The 17,506-nt window shown below is 35.9% G+C and overlaps 1 protein-coding gene across 3 annotated transcripts in view; it reads right to left on the bottom strand.

The window, feature by feature from the left end:
* LOC143245135 (inaD-like protein) overlaps positions 1-17,506 on the bottom strand; it is a 59,811-nt gene that overhangs the window by 19,052 nt on the left and 23,253 nt on the right. For 2 of the 3 annotated variants that reach the window (XM_076491069.1, XM_076491070.1), the window contains exons 3-6: positions 4,777-4,880; positions 4,390-4,473; positions 3,157-3,283; positions 1,357-1,435 (exon numbers count right to left, since the gene is read on the bottom strand). In XM_076491069.1, the coding sequence (XP_076347184.1) occupies positions 1,357-1,435; positions 3,157-3,283; positions 4,390-4,473; positions 4,777-4,880 (394 nt within the window). The remainder of the gene's footprint in view (positions 1-1,356; positions 1,436-3,156; positions 3,284-4,389; positions 4,474-4,776; positions 4,881-17,506) is intronic. The other variant, XM_076491072.1, reaches the window with a different exon arrangement.

Raw genomic sequence — 17,506 nt, 5'->3', positions numbered from 1 at the left:
CCAGCAAAATACATTATCAATACGATGTTCTTAATTAAAATATAGTGTTTCTCATGTTCGAGTAAGGTGTTTTCTGATATAAGTAAATAAGTCTGGAGATTTAATTAATTAATTAATTATTTGAAGTAGTACGGTTACGTATATGTTTAAATCAGTTGCACTCTTTAAAAAAATACAATTAGGCCAAAAACGACAGTATGTGTGTCTATCATAACTTAACTACATTAGGCTCTTCTTTCAATACTTCATTAGTTTTCACCAAATACACGTAACAAATTACATGGACGCTGTTCAAAACTCTTAAATATTTTGCAAACATACATTACACAAAAAGATTGCTGTCTAACATGACAGTATGGAAGATATTATAACACTATGTAACACAAATTTTGTTCCTGGATAGTATGTGTTATTTCTAAATTGCTTATGTTGTAACAGTACAGAAAATGGCCATTATTCCCTTCAAGCTTTGCTTCTGTGACCTGGATAATGAAATTTAGAAATTAACCTATTTCCTATGTAAAAATGGGCAAATTTGCACATTTTCATTTACATAAGGTCTGAATAAAACACCATATGGATCAAGGTTTACATGTATTTATACTAAAGTTATACAAAAATGTTTAGAAGTGAGTAGGTTTTCGATATTTGCGACTGTAATGTAAATCACTTTCACGTATCAGCTCCCAAATATAGTCACCCATCATGTTTTCGTTATACACTTCCAGGTTACAAAAACAAAGTTTGAAGAGAAAAATAGATCTTTTCAATTTACTTTAGGCATAAGCAATTAGGAAATAATACTTTCTGTCCAGGAAGAAGAAAAAGTAAAAATTTTGTTACGTAGTGTTATTATCTTATACTTGACGTATCCTAGTGATCAGAAACTGAACTATTATATTAAAGAATATTAGCTTTTACACTCGAGAAAGCCGGTCTGAACTGCTCTAGTTACGCAAACGTACCAATATTCAAAGAAATCTGAACTATAGTAAACAGATATTTATGGATAACCGATATGCAGTTCCCCTATTGGCAAAATTTGTATCAAACTTTATTAGTGAATTTCAAACAAAAAAACCAACGATAAACTGTGCATTTCGAGCAACCAGTCATAATATATAAGAATGTGCTAAGTCGTTCTTTTGAACTTGTAGTGTCCATTGTCATCAGTTGCTCAGATTTACGACTTGTTTACATTTAATGAATATAGAGGCGAGTTCATTTATTTAAAAACTGAAATGTGTTTAATATAAAAAGGTAATGGATGAACGAACAATGGTTTGACTTTGATTTAAGAATAATTCTTTGAAATAACGCTTCAAAGTGTACGGATCAGGGTTGTATATTACTCACGCTCGCTGCATCATACTGAGGCCTAGCTTTTCGGTGACACTGGACTTTCGGAGCTCCACTGTAATGAACTTGGTTATACCTAGACAACAGAATGGTGGAATTAGCCGTGTCACAATTTCATCTTAAAACATCGATTAACATGAATCTACAAAACAGAATTTTAATAAACATGTACAAGATAAATAATGCTTTAATTAAACAACAGGTAGGATTTTCATTACATGACAAAAATATTTTTTACAACTAACAGCATTTTGAGTACATAACAAATAAGATTCTGATTACACGACAAAAATGGCTCCGATTTTATTATGAATGCACACACATTTCATCTACAACGCTCGCGCAAGTCGTATCAGCATTTACATCAGAGGTTGTCACACCAGTTTGAAGTTATAAATAAGTGACCAGGTTAGTATTAAAACATTTGTCACCATGATTTCTCTCTCTAGCTGTTTTTATTTACTTAAAAAGTAAATATATATATATATATATTTATAGTGATGGCACTTTTAATATAACTAAATGAAGTTTTAAAATACATATACGAATGCAACGTTACTTTAATATTTTAAGGCGTATTTTTTATAAGATGTATTTTTATCACAAGTGATGAAATTAAATCAATAATGATCAATAATAATTAGTCGACAAGTCATAAACTAAAAGTTATGTCAAGAATGTTGTACACATTTTTATTGTAAAGAATGAGTGCATTCTTTTCGTAAAATTCTAGCGTTTACAAACGTTTCATATTCTAAAGCCTTATCTCAAAATATGATTTATATTTGGCAAAGCACTTTGGTACTGGGATCATAACTTTTAAACAGCTTTGTTAATGTGAATGCTTATCGAGTCGAGTCAAAACAATTTTAGAATGGAATACGTTTTATGCCATTCAGAAAAAAAACATGAACAACAAGGGAAAAAAATATGACATTATTTTGTCATAATAAGTGGTATTCAGTAAGAACGGATACGTTAGAAATATCGCAACTTTCCAAACTATTAGTCTTACTAACCGTTCTTTAACACAACTTAAATGTTTTTTTTTTTATTTCTCTGTATGTAGTTTGGCACAAAGCTACTCAATTTGCTATCTTTTCTTTGCCCATCGCGGGTATCGAAAACTAATTTTTAGCAATGTGAGCCCTCAGACTTACCGCTGTGCTAATAGAGCTATTTTAATGGCAACCGTCCTTCTCTTAAACTATGAACTGTATTAAGCTACAGCTCTAAGATATTAAAGGGTCACTGCAACATTCTGAGTCTTCTGGTGGGTCAGAGGTAAGTTTAAGCTAAAATCCGGGGTTCGATTCCGCACGGAGGACAGTTGTAGGTAGCCCATTGTGTAGCTTTGCACTGAAAACAGCAAAACCAACATTCTAAAAAGTTAGGCTTACTGTTTGCAAAAAATACCAAGAAAAAATAAATTAGTCAATGTTTTAAAGTGCATCAGAAACCTAGCTTAAACTTCGAAATATTTTTTTCTTTATAGAAATATATACATCTAACACTGAGATACAGTATTGTAGTTTGTTTTTCTTTTTATTGCATTAAAATAGTTATTCACTTTTACAAAAGAAGTATTTGAGACATATTATTCACGTCACACGTCGTATTACACATTTTCATTATTTTCCTCAAAGTAAACTGTGTGATACTATTCTGTTCCATTAGAATTTCGACTTAAACATTGTTTCTCATTTTAGGTACTGGCTCTTCTCGCCTATATTAAGTTACACCTTTTACCATGACAACTGTTACGTGTACTTAATAAAATTTGTTCCTTTAACCTACTTTTATTTGTGGTGAAAAGTTTTCGTGGGTTTTCCCTGAGAACCAACAATCTTACTAAAGATGGCGCTTCTCTCAAAGAACGGCAAGCTTCAGCAGATGGAAGATCCCACAGAGGCATTTCATTCACCTGTCAGAGGTACGAGACACGGAACTATTATTAAAATAAATATGTTGTTTATCGCGTTTCCTTTGCATCTTGACTTATGAAAACGTAATTCCTAATCCATATAATAAGCAACCTAAGTAAGCAAGACGTTTCCTCCTTCTATTCAAGACCATTAATAATTCAGCCAGCTAGTACAAATACATATATGCACATATAGATACATGTATACACATATAAAAACATTTTTTATTGTTTAACCCTTTTAACATTTACTTTCCTCTCTGAACTTCATTTTTAGTTCATTTTCGCAACTTTACGTAGTGTAATACGAGCTGTTACTGAACATTGTTTAACCTAAATATTTGTAAATTAATAAAATAACCATAATTCGTCGAAAAGATTAAAGAATCATTTTAGACACATATGTATTAAACTAGACTAGACCGTTTGTTCTTGAACGGTGGGTCTCGACGCTTTTAGGGTTCGTAAGCAGTTTTCCAGGGAAGTCATGAGCTATCTGCACTGATTCTTGTTGGGTTTTTCTGTTTTTTTTGTTTTTTTTTTGAGTCCTCGACATGTGTGAATGACGCACATATCACATGTATTATCAACAACGACGAACTACGATAAGACACATCTTTTATTTTCCCATCCTTGTAGAGATAATATGGGGTCGCAACGAGCAAAGTCCGGATACTAGGTTCGTCTGAGAAAAACGGCTGAGAAACACTGAGGTAGACAGAAATTGTGCTATAGATGTGTATAATTATTTTGTAAACTCAATTTATAGCCTGTCTTTATTCGTTCCTCTAACTTATTATCACCTCCCTTCTGGAACACGAACGTATACTGTATTTACAACTTAAACGTATTCCTAGAAAAGCATACTGTTCAAATGGCTTTTTGTAATGTGTATAGCTAGGGTTAATGAACATGAAAGTTAACTGTATATACTTAGGGTTAATGATAATGAAACGATTAACTGTGTAAAATTAAAGTAAATGATAATGAAACGGTTAACTGTGTGAAATTAGGGTTAATTATAATGGAACTGTTCATTGTGTATAGTTAAAGTTAATGATCATGAAACGGTTAATGTAACGAAATGAGATTCCAATAAAACCTACTGCTAGAAGAAGGTCACCGGCTTGGAGTCGTCCATCTTTAAAAGCTGCTCCACCTTTATGAACTTTAGTCACACATACTGATTCCTATAAAATTATAATCAAACGCAATTAGTAATGTAAAAGGTAATATTAAAAACCTTCTTAATGATGCTAGTAATCCAACAATGTTGTTATTTTTGTTTTCTCATCAATCGGTAATCAGTTTCCATTACCTGACAAACGTCATTGCAGCTAGAGAGGGAGTACTGGAGTGCATACACTACGATATTTTATTACTGTTATGAATATTAACAAATCATTCTTAACGGTCTTAATATTCATTATTGAAATTTTTAAACTCAAATAATCACTCACAATTTGTTACTGTGTGAAAGAAAATGCACTTACTAAATAAGTGTCATTCCCACCAGCTACACTGATTCCAAGCTCATGGTTGTCCTTCTTCAGTACTATAGTCGTCTCCATAAAGTCCCGTATGTTACTTATTGGTCCTATGGGGAAATTATGCTGAGTGATAAGGTAAGCAGACACTAAGCCTAATTTGAAGAATTGAACATTAACTGTTACTCGAAAAATTTACTTATTTAGATCATCAACTGTAATTCTAAGAATCTACTTATTTCGCACATCAAAAATAAAGTTTAAAAATAAATAGAATAAAGGACGTTTTGTGAAAGTTATTTATTAAAACTATTTTTTCTACTTTTTAAACATATATATATGTATTGTATTTAAAGTAAAAGTAAAAATGTTATTTTGGTATAATTACTTTCCTTGTTTGAAAATTAAATCTTTGTAACTACCATGTTCTATAGAATGTCATCTAACCTGCTGAACACGTTGCAACTTAGCTAAGTTAGATAATTTTAGTACTAATTTACAAGGTTAAGAAAATATTTATAATACAGGATGTTTGGAAAGTCACTGTGCACTTACATATGTATATGATTACAAAACTGCACAGTGAATTTCCGAACACCCTGTACCTTCCAAAAATAAAATTGCCTGCTGAGCGAGAGAGAAGGTGAAAAATAGCGTGAAAATATAGATAAATAGAGATAATTTCCATTACTATAGCATGGCATAGCCGTGAAGGCCTAATAATGTCACATCTAATCCCATTATTCGTTGGTAAAAAGAGCAGCCCAAGAGTTAGCGGTGAGTGGTGATAACTAGCTGCCTTTTCTCTATTCTGGGCCCGGCATGGCCAAGTGTGTTAAGGCGTTCGACTCGTAATCCGAGGGTCGCGGGTTCGAATCCCCGTCGCACCAAACATGCTTGCCCTTTCAGCCGTTGGGGGCATTATAATGTGACGGTCAATCCCACTATTCGTTGATAAAATGTAGCCCAAGAGTTCGCGGTGGGTGGTGATGACTAGCTGCCTTCCCTCTAGTCTTACACTACTAAATTAGGGACGGCTGGCGCAGATAGCCCTCAAGTAGTTTTGCATGAAATTCAAAACAAACATAGGAACTGAAATCAAGTTCATTCAGAGAGCAGATAAAAAAATAAAAGGTCTGTTGGATTATTGCTTTGAACACTATTCAGCCCTATGGTAATCTTGATTATAATGTCAGGGATATTGACACTGGTCATCCCTATAGAATTAATCTTTACTCTACTGTTAGTGATTTTTTCTTTAATCATTAGAAAATTAATATTTTTTCATGGAAGCATAGAAAGATATAAATAAGGGTAAAAACAATACCAGAGTTCATAGTAACTTCATGTTAAAAATATTTTAACACATTCTTCATCGTGTCGGGTTAGAAGCTCGTCATAATAAGGTAAAGAATATTAATACAGATGGAACTATTTTCTTTTAATGTGGTGTTGCTTTTCACAAATGTACCAGCAGACAAAGTTGTATCTCAGAACGGCTGATATGGACATTAACACTTTTATTGATGAGGAGAGAACAACATTTCGACATTCCTACGTCATCTTCAGATTAAGAAAGAGAGAGTTTGCAAGTGACCGTTGTCGGGCACGTGTCTGAGGGACGAGGGTACAAACGGATACGGGATTATAGGAGGCGTTGCAGTTGATTATTAGGTTATTAATTGGTACAGGTATAAAGGAGTTCCTTTATATTGGTTTAATTTTGGTTTTAGTTGCTGTATAAGTAGGGCTTCTTAAATTTTACGTATGTTTATATTTGTTCCCCTACTTAGTATCTGGGTGTTTTCTATGGTTATGTTGTGTTTATTTGATTTGCAGTGTTCAAAAACATATGAAAGTATTTTCCTCTGTTCTTTGAATCTAGTTTCAATTTTTATTTCAAATATGTTTCTCGTCATCAAGAACGACAGCAGATGAAGTGTTATGTTGTTTCGAAAATACATTACTAGCTGGTAACTTTCTTCCACGTAAATAATATTAGAAGTGTAACAAAATTGTGTGTAAATAGTTTTAATGTAGGCAATGAAACTTACAAATAGAATAAACGTTTCTCTTTTTACCATCTCTGTTAGCAGAAATTTTCATGTTTTTTTTGTTGTTATTTTTGTAATTCTGCGCTAGAAACATCATTGAAAACTCCCAAGATGTGAGCAAAATAGGTGGATGATACGTTTCTGTTGTGATGGCCTAGTAACAACACGTTAATTGATTTTTCAGAAGCATCTTAATTCGATCAGCCCTCCAACACAATTCACTTTAAAAATTGAAGACGAATGGTGTTTAATATTTTCAAATATTTCTCTAAAAGAGAAAGAAAAAAAGAGTGTATGGTTCTTTGTGATGTGGAACATGGGAAGCCATTTCCAGTTGCCATCCCTCCACGTGTCACCCATTACCACAAAAACAAATTTTCATTTTTGTTCATAGGGTCGTTAATACCTCTTCATACCGAGATCGGAGAATATTAGCAAGATGGCAAGGGTTTGTTTCTTTGTTTTGAATTTCGCGCAAAGCTATCTGCGCTAGCCGTCCCTAATTTAGCAGTGGGAAGGCAGCCAGTCATCACCACTCACTGTCTACTCTTTTACCAATGAATAGTGAGACTGACCGTGACATTATAGCCCTTTCACGGTTGAAAAGGTATATTCGGTATGAGGGGGATTCGAACCTGAGGTCGTCGGATTATGAGTCGAGCGGCCTAGCCACCTGGCCAAGCCTGGTAATAATATCAGAGTACGGGCCATGTGTACTAGTGCCTAGCAACGCTTCTGATTTATTGTATTTAACCCAAGGAAGGGTTAGCTGATTTTTATATTTGAATAACCTTCTAATGTATTGGGCACAATATCGCTGTCCATCATTCTGGCCTTGAGTAAAGTAGTCCAACCAATATCACCTTAAATTATTATATTGTAACCTAAACGTTATAATTGTCCAACTTAATGTTTCATGCCATTATGAGAGTCGTCAGAGAGACATATGCCTCTGTTTTCCGAGTTTCACGTTAATTGGCTTTCTCATAAAGTGTTTCTTTAAGATCTGATCGAGCTCGTAATCACTGTGAAAAATACGAAATAATTTTTAAATTACCCATTTTTTTTCTCTCTAAAATGGTTTAGATTTTAACTGAACATTAAATTTGTTTACCATAAACAGATTGTAACATATTACTTTTTTATACTTAATTTTATTGGATTATCAGTGAGTATTAAAATGATTTTAAATCAACAAGACTACATCGCTTCGCTTTTCACAAAAAACATTTCAAACCTATTATTCCTTACATAAAACAATAACTTATGATATTTTTATTCCTCAAAAACACAAATATCTAAAGCTATTTTACAAAACAATAACCAAATCTTATACCAGGACTCTGATATCAAAACCCACGTAACCCAAGAGACTGGTTTGTTTTTTATTTTGCGCAAAGCTACACGAGGGCTATCTGCGCTAGCCGTCCCTAATTTAGCAGCATAAGACTAGAGGAAAGGCAGCTAGTCATCACCGCCCACCGCCAACTCTTGGACTACTCTTTTACCAATGAATAGTGGGATTGACCGTCACATTATAACGCCCCCACAGCTGAAAGGGCGAGTATGTTTGGTGTAATGGGGATTCGAACCCGCGACCCTCAGATTACGAGTCGAACGCCTTAACCCACCTGGCCATGCCGGGCCAAGACAACATTCGCTCGACCATCTATAAAAATTAATTCCTTGTCTAATTTGAATATCACTTTAAGGTATGTTGTTGCATATTTGTTTTGGTAAGAACTAATGGGTGACTTAGCTTTCAAAAATTAGGTTATCTCACGAGATTAGAACGTTCATATAAAGATTGTTTTATTTGTTATCAAGCGCAAAGCTTCACAATGGATTATTTGCGTTGTGTCAACAGCCAGTCTCTAAATCAGATTTTACTCACCAGGGGTACAAATAAAAGACACTTTTGCTTTGAGAAGCATTCTTGCAGAAGAAAATGAATTTTGATTAATATGAAGGCTCATGCGACAGTTTCGAATGGTTTCTTAAAATATTGTCTTCATACATGAAGACTGAAGTTCAAATTAAACAGCTGAAAACAGTGATGTCCGATCACGACTTGTAACTTATGTCATCAGAGAAAGGTTTCAGCTTTTGAAGTGAATCTTTCTCTTGCTTCAGAAACTCGATATTTGGTGGCGGATCTAATTTATTCTGACTGTTGCTATGGGGATCTAATATTGCTACCTAGCGAACAGCGGAACCAATTTGAAATCATATTAAATTTCGAATTTTATAAAAGAGAAAAAAATGTATTTAGGCCGCTGTCGATGTTTAGTTTCGTTTTAAAAGACATTTTTACATCATAATTGTCTTTGTTCGTGTCCGTCAAGTACGGCAAGTTCTACAGTTAGCTTATGTAATCGGAATATAATTAGCTAGGTGTAGCAGTAATATCCACGCGAACAAGTATCTTATTTCCATAACTAGATGGTTAACAATATCATAATTTTATCAATATACAAATCATCTATCTACAAAATGACGTCACTTACGGACTTCAAGTTGTCGCAAGTAGCAATAATTGTGTCTATATAACATAAAGAACAATATAAAAACAAGAGAAAATCTATAGCCGTAGCTCTTGAAGTTCCTATAGGTGGACCTACAGTAAATTAATGTATAATAACCTGTTCTCTTTAAGCGCCAGCGCCACCAAACGAGCGGCACGTATATATGAGTCGATTTGATTACTTATCAGGATCTGTACGAGCTTACCCACAAATTGAAGTTATTTTCGACAGGATTAAAGTAAATTAATTTATGAAACCTTGGGCATGGTCAACTACATCAATCCGAAGAGTTTGATTTTGTGAGACTAAATGTGTAATTAGATCTCAAATCGGTCAAGAGATGACGGAGTTGGAGTTACGAGTTAAAAGTTTGTGCTTGAAAAAACGCGGAGCCGTTATGCCACGGCTAAAAATCAGACGTTTTTATCCAAGCAACGGCAAGGATATTTTAATTAGTTTTGAAAATCTAGCTAACTGTTAAACCAATCAGTGGAATGGCTTAACACTATTTTCCTACTTTTGTTTTCGGGGCACTTGTTTAAAAACAATAACAAATGTGATCTGAGTTTAGGAAATAGATCGATTTAAAATGTCAACAGTTAAACATCTTTATAAGTGTACAGAATCTCGCATTTTCTCCGTACTAAGCAGCACTCGTTAGATATGAGATATAATAAAACGTTAATCTGACAGATATTATGTCTCCAAACTTCGAGTTATTCAGATACGTCTAGTATTACATTCTACTCTTTTTACTTGTGAGTTGTTTGTCTCATAACACATGAAAATTCTTTGTCAGACTCTCTTTCCCTTAGATCTTAAAAACACTTAGAAAAACATAAGGTAATGTTTGTCTTATTTTAATATGTATATACACATACAGTTTACATGCCACATATGTATTTTTTAATTTATTGTTTGTTTTTTGAATTTCTCACAAAGCTACTCGAGGGCTATCTGTGCTAGCCGTCCCTAATTTTGCAGTGTAAGACTAGAGGGAAGGCAGCTAGTCTTCACCACCCACTGCCAACTTTTGGACTACTCTTTTACCAACGAATAGTGGGATTGACCGTCACATTATAACGCCCCCATGGCTGAAAGGGCGAGCATGTTTAGCGCGACGGGGATGCGAACCCGCGACTCTCAGATTACGAGTCGCACGTCTTAACACGCTTGGCCATGCCGGGCCTTTTAATTTATAAACTTTTTTTTTTTTTAAATTTTCGCGCAAAGCTACGTGAGAGCTATCTGCGCTAGCCGTCCCCAGTCTAGCAGTATAAGACTAGAGGAAAAGTAGCTATCATCACTACCCACCCTCAACTCTTTGACTATTGTTTTACCAACGAATTGTGGGATTGACTGTCACATTATAACGCCCTCTCCCACCGCTGAGAGGGCAAGCATGTTTAGTTAGACGAGGATTTGAACCTGTGACCTTCAAATTACGAATCTAGCGCCCTAACTGCCTGTTCATGCCAGGCTCATGTTTGTACTCTCTAAACAGTTCCAATCCAGGCTCATGTTTGTACTCTCTAAACAGTTCCAATCCAGGCTCATGTTTGTATTCTCTAAACAGTTCCAATCCAGGCTCATGTTTGTGCTCTCTAAACAGTTCCAATCCAGGCTCATGTTTGTACTCTCTAAACAGTTCCAATCCAGGCTCATGTTTGTACTCTCTAAACAGTTCCAATCCAGGCTCATGTTTGTACTCTCTAAACAGTTCCAATCCAGGCTCATGTTTGTACTCTCTAAACAGTACCAATCCAGGCTCATGTTTGTACTCTCTAAACAGTTCCAATCCAGGCTCATATTTGTACTCTCTAAACAGTTCCAATCCAGGCTCATGTTTGTACTCTCTAAACAGTTCCAATCCAGGCTCATGTTTGTACTCTCTAAACAGTTCCAATCCAGGCTCATGTTTGTACTCTCTAAACAGTTCTAATCCAGGCTCATGTTTGTACTCTCTAAACAGTTCCAATCCAGGCTCATGTTTGTACTCTCTAAACAGTTCCAATCCAGGCTCATGTTTGTACTCTCTAAACAGTTCCAATGCGATTACTAAATCTTCTATACCATGATATTTTCTTAACCTGAAATATGAAATTTGTATATACAGTGGCACCTCGGTTCTCGAACGACACCTTTCTCGAACAATTCGGTTTTCGAACATATCGTTTGAGAAAAAAAATGTCTCGTTGTCGAACATAAACTCGTTTCCCGAACCAAGTTGTCGTGGCCCGAACCCCCAAAATAACCCGACTAATGAGCCGAACGACCCTTCGACCATTTTCGGCCCAAGCTTGCCCAAAACATTTTACCCGCACCTGTCGCTCAGTCCACACCCCCGCTAAAATCTGCGGTGAACGTTCTCGTTTTTCTTTTTTTTCTAAATATTCTGATTAAATAAGCCACCATGGGGTCAAAGAAGAATAATGAAAGCAGCAAACCAAAAAGAAAAGTTGTTAGAGCCACAATAGAGGTGAAAAACGATCGCATAGCAAAGTATGAGAATGGTGTTCGCGTGTCTGACCTTGCTACACAGTTTGGTTTGGTATGTCTGCACCATACTGAAAAATAAAGAGGTCATCAAAGGAGCTGATGTTGCAAAAGGAGTGACAGTGCTTACGAAACAAAGATCACAAACAATGGAAGAGGTAGGAAAAACTGTTGTTGATTTGGGTAAACGAAAAACAGTTAGCTGGTGGTAGCATTTCTGAGACCATCATTTGTGAGAAAGCAAAGCAGTTGCATGCTGACCTCCTGAAAAACACCCCTGGAACGAGTGCTGATACAAGTGATGCCTTTAAGGCAAGTAGGGGTGGTGTGAAAAATTTAGGAAGAGAAGTGGCATACATAGTGTGGTGACACATGGGGAGGGTGCCAGTTCTAATAAAGACGCTGCTGATAAATTTGTTAGGGAATTTAAGGACTATGTAGAAGCTGAGGGTTTTATTCCCCAACAAGTGTTCAACTGTGATGAGACAGGCCTCTTTTGGAAGAAAATGCCAAAGAGGACCTACATCACCAAGGAGGAGACGTCACTGCTATGACACAAGCCAATGAAGGTCAGGCTAACTCTATTGTTATGTAGTAATGCAAGTGGGGACTTAAAACTTAAGCCTTTGCTTGTGTACCATTCTGGGAACACGAGGGTTTCAAAGAAAAATAATATCTTGAAAAGTAAACTAAATGTCATGTGGAGGGTTAATAGTAAAGCATGGATAACCAGGCAATTTTTTATGGAGTGGATCCATGAAGTGTTTGCCCCAAGTGTAAAGAATTACTTCACGGAAAAACAGTTGCCACTCAAGGCCCTTCTTGTGATGGTCAATGCACCTGCTCACCCACCAGCCTTGGAGGACGGGTTGGTGGAGGAGTATAGTTTCATTACGGTGAAGCTCTTGCCCTCTAACACGACTCCTCTCACTCAGCCCATGGACCAGCAGGTCATATCGAACTTTAAGAAACTCTACACCAAAGCACTATTTCAAAGGTGCTTTGAAGTGACCTCTAACACAGAGTTAACCCTCAGAGAGTTCTGGAAAAATCACTTTAATATCCTCCATTGCTTGAGGATCATAGACAAAGCCTGGAGGCAAGTGTCTTCGAGGACCATGAACTCAGCCTGGAAGAAATTGTGACCAGACTCAATAGCAGATAGAGACTTTGAAGGCGTTGAGGCTGAGCCTGTTGTCGAGGATATTGTCTCACTAGGCAAGTGTATGGGCTTGAATATGAGTGGTGATGATGTGGAGGAGTTGGTGGAAGACCACAACACGGAAGAACTCCAAGACCTTCAGAAGGAGCAGCAACAGAAGGCAACTGAGGAAGTGTCGTCAGATGAGGAGGAGGGAAGGGAGGATGTTCCTAGTTCACTAATCAAGGAAATGTGTGGAAAATGGGGAGAGTTACAAAGTTTTGTGGAAAAATTTCACCCTGACGAAGCTGTAGCAAACCGTAGAATAAACCTTTTCAATGACAATGCCATGTCTTACTTCAGAAACATTTTAAAATGCAGGCAGAAACAAACCTCATGAGACAAGTTTTCAGTGAGAAATAGGTCCAGTGAGTCTCAAGCAGGTTGTAGACAGAAAAGAGAAAGAACCCCATAAGGAGAGTTACCTGACGTTTTTATGGAAGGTGACTCCCCTTCCAAACAATAATAACCCTCCTACTCTCCACGTTTCTCACCATCTTTCACTTACGCCATCAGCTCTCCTCAGCACAAGTAAAGTGCAGTTAAATTTTCATTTATTGTTTTTTTTTATTGTGTTTATAGTTTTTGTGGTTGACTTTATACACGTAAGTATTATTATACAGGTATAAATAAGCAATATTTTTACTTAAAATGCTTCATATTGCGTAATTTTTAGAGGTCTGTAACTGATTAATTTAATTTACAGTATTTCTTAAGGGAAAAACTGATTCAGTTTTCGAACAGCCTTCTGGAACGGATTAAGTTCGAGAACTTAATGTATTTTATTTAGATTTTTTGCGCAAAATACCAAATATATACCTGCACATAGCTCTCCTCACTTTTGAACTGAGAGATTAGAGTATAGGCAACTAGTCAACAGCACCCGCCGTTAGTTTTTGTGCTACTCTAGGCCTAACCAAATAGTGTGATTAAGTTGTCAGTTTTGTATTGGCTCGTCAACAACACCCACCGCTAACTTTTGTGCAACGCTAGGCCTAACTAAATAGTGTGATTTATTTGTCAATTTTACAGTGGCTAGTTGACAGTACTCACCGTTAACTTTTGTGCTACTCTAAGCCTAACCAAATAGTGTGATTTTCCAGAGGCGTCGAGAGGCAGGTCGGGCCCTGGGGACAATTATGTCACCGGGCCCCTTTTTGAAGTCTTCATAAATTCATGGTACATTCATGGGTGTATGAATAATTTTTCTGGTGGGCGGAAGCCAAATATGTTTAGAATTTACATTTTTCGGACAAAAAGGTATTTTGTGAGGCAAAGCGATTTCCTGCAGTGCTGCTATTTTTCCTTGAGTATATTATAAAATCAGAATACATTATTTTTATCCCATACTTCCCTAGGCCCTGGGACTGTAGTGCCCCTGACCCACCTCTCTCAGGCCTGTGATTTAGTTGCCAGTTTCGTATTGACTAGTCAACAACACTTACTGCTAACCTTTGTGCAACTCTAGGCCTAACAAAATAGTGTGATTTATTCGTAACTTTTATAGTGCGCCCATAGACCTAAAATGCGAAGTGAATTTTCTGCGACAATTATGCAAACTATGTTTTATATTCTGGGAAAGCTCCTGGGAAAGTTAAATGGTGGGATGGTAACCACTAAAACAAATTCACCGCCATCTGTTGTTCCCATTACTAGTTAACCGTCGTAATGGATCAAGTACATTTTAGATATTTTTAATGCAGTATGCACAAACAAGCAGGTAGCAACAAATAGTAAGTTCTACGTTGTTATTATAATTGGTTTTAGTCTTATATAAAAATCTATTATTTTATCAACCACGTATTTTAATGTGATTCTTCATAGTAATTTGATGTTTACTTCTGAATCAACTCGAATTCCATTATTTGTGAGGGAAATCTTTCTATAATTATTTTTAACGAGTTCTTTTGTTGTTGTTAAGCTATTAAGTGTAAAGCTACGAAATGGACTATCTGTATAAGTATCAAACCTCGATTTTTTTAGTGTTATTAGTTCTCAGGCTTATCGCAGAACCAAGCGATATAGTTGAGCGAGCACCTTGATGAAAATATAATTAAGTCTATATGCGAGAATGGACTATAGGTAAAAGCGAATTATCAAATTCTGTGGAGAAAGGAGTGAAACCTTTAGCAGTTAAATATACATCATGGGGAGCTATAGGGTAAAACAGCTGACAGAGATACTCCTATATATATATTTAAAATCGACCAGGCGTGGTCTATTTCTTTGCATGCTCGAAGTATGATTACGCTGTAAAACTAACGATCAAATCTTGATATTCGATAAGTTGTTGTTGTTTTGAATTAAGCACAAAGCTACACAATGGGCTATCTGTGATCTGCCCACCACGGGTATCGAAACCCTGTTTTTAGCGTTGTAAGTCCGCAGACATACCGCTGAGCCACTGGGGGGGGGCTATTTGATAAGACAACAGACGCTCAAGAGTTGGCGATGACTGCTCTTGAGTAATTGGCTACCCTCTGGTCCATTAGTTGAATGTTATGGACGAGCATGCGCAGGTAGTCATTGTGTAACTTTGCGCGAAATTCTGGAACAAATAAACAAGTTATTAACGACCATTTTATTAGGTCCAGAATACACTGAACCTATAATATTAGAAGTTATTAGTAACATCTTGATGGTTCATTTACAAAATCAAAACCTTTAATTGGTTCTTGTTACTCTCCTCCTGTGATTATTTTATTCTTTTTCAAAACCAATCAGAGTAATTCATTCTGTTGGGGACAATCAACAAATGAGCACTGTGAATATATAGTTTTTTAGCCTCAAAATTAGCCGTCTTATCCAGAACTTAAAAAGGTAAGTTAGCGTTTCGGGAATGAGGTTTTCTGGAGAATTAGCTTCAGGAGAAGTGTGGATGGGTAACAACAGGATACGTTTGGTAATTTTGAATTTCGCGTAAAAGTCACACGAGTGCTACCTTCGATAGCCGTCCCTAATTTAGCAGTATAAGACTAGAGAGAGGGCAGTTAGTCATCACCACCCACCGCCAACTCTTGGACTACTCTTTTACCAACGAATAGTGGGATTGACCGTCACTTTATAACACTCCCAAGCTGAAAGGGCATGCATGCTTAATATGACGGGGACTCGAACCCACAACCCTCAGGTTACGACCCTAACCACCTGGCTGTGGCAGGCTAACAAGTGATATGGATCTAGTTTTGTATTTGCTTGCTTTCTCAACAAAAATTATGTAAAGTACGTAAAACTGTTGGTTACATTCGAGATTTAAAAAAAACAAAAAAAGGTTTGGTAAATCAGACTCAAGGAAATCTGATGAAACCCTTGCACATTCAACAGTTCCTTCCTTCTTCAGGGTAAAGGGTTAGTGTCATCAGGTTTCATTAAGTTGAAGTATCGCATGCTAATATATATGGCATACTATAAAACGTTATAAGTATTACATTAAGGCAGTTAACATAACAATACAATGTCACTTGTAACTGTTATTCAAAAAAATGCATCGATGTAATGCATTGCCTGTAAAGCATATTTCGTTAGAATTTTTAATTGATATTGGTAACATTAGCCTGTATACAGAGCCATCTGTAGTTCCAAAATGACCAAATCTAGCCCTTACTAAATGAACAGCTCATAATAACTTATTTCACTGTGAATTTACATTATTTAATTTAAAATATCGTAAATTTTGAAAAAAAAACATAATAGAAATTGTAATGCCTAATACGTAACTACAGTGCCAAGTTTCAGCCATTTATTATTAAAATATGGTCTAAAACATTATAAAGTCCGTCGACTCTATATGTAGGGACGATCAAAGTACTAAACTGTCATAATACATACATACACTCTGAAATATCGACAGTGAGAGAGAGTTTTACTTGAAAAATGATTGACACTTCCTTTCGCTTGTTTCTCTACCCAACAAACCCAAAAACAAATGAAGAAACCATCGTTAAGATACGAAACAGAAAGTAACCAAACCACCTTATTGTTTATCTTTGTACTTCTTGGTTCGGTTAGATATCTATACAACTACTTTAACACCAATACCAGTTTAAACCTAAATCCACTTTGGACAGTGTTAAATGTCATTGCCCAATCTTAATAACTAGTAGTGATTTTTAAAAGATCATAATTCTAGTGTAAACGATATTATCATTACCCACAGAAGTTAGCTTTCTTACTTAATTATCGTGTTGCTTTCAAAACCTTAAGTACAGGATGTGACGGATTTACTATAATATATCTGTTTTACTAAATATAGTTAAATCTGTATTGCGAAATTTCCACCTATTTACTAAAGTGGCAGAATACTGTCGAGTGTAAGAATCAACAATATATGTGTATGCATACACTGGTGTATTGTTTATATTGTTGCATAAATTTAAGTTTCAAGAAACTCTCCTCACGCCTATAAATGTAACCAATGCGATGAGCCAAGAGACAGAATATATTATTGATTTGCTGTATAC

Source organism: Tachypleus tridentatus, chromosome 2, assembly GCF_004210375.1.
Source record: "Tachypleus tridentatus isolate NWPU-2018 chromosome 2, ASM421037v1, whole genome shotgun sequence".
Classification (NCBI taxonomy): domain Eukaryota; kingdom Metazoa; phylum Arthropoda; class Merostomata; order Xiphosura; family Limulidae; genus Tachypleus; species Tachypleus tridentatus.
Note: the sequence above shows the minus strand (reverse complement) of the source record. Positions and strands in the feature narration are given on the sequence as shown.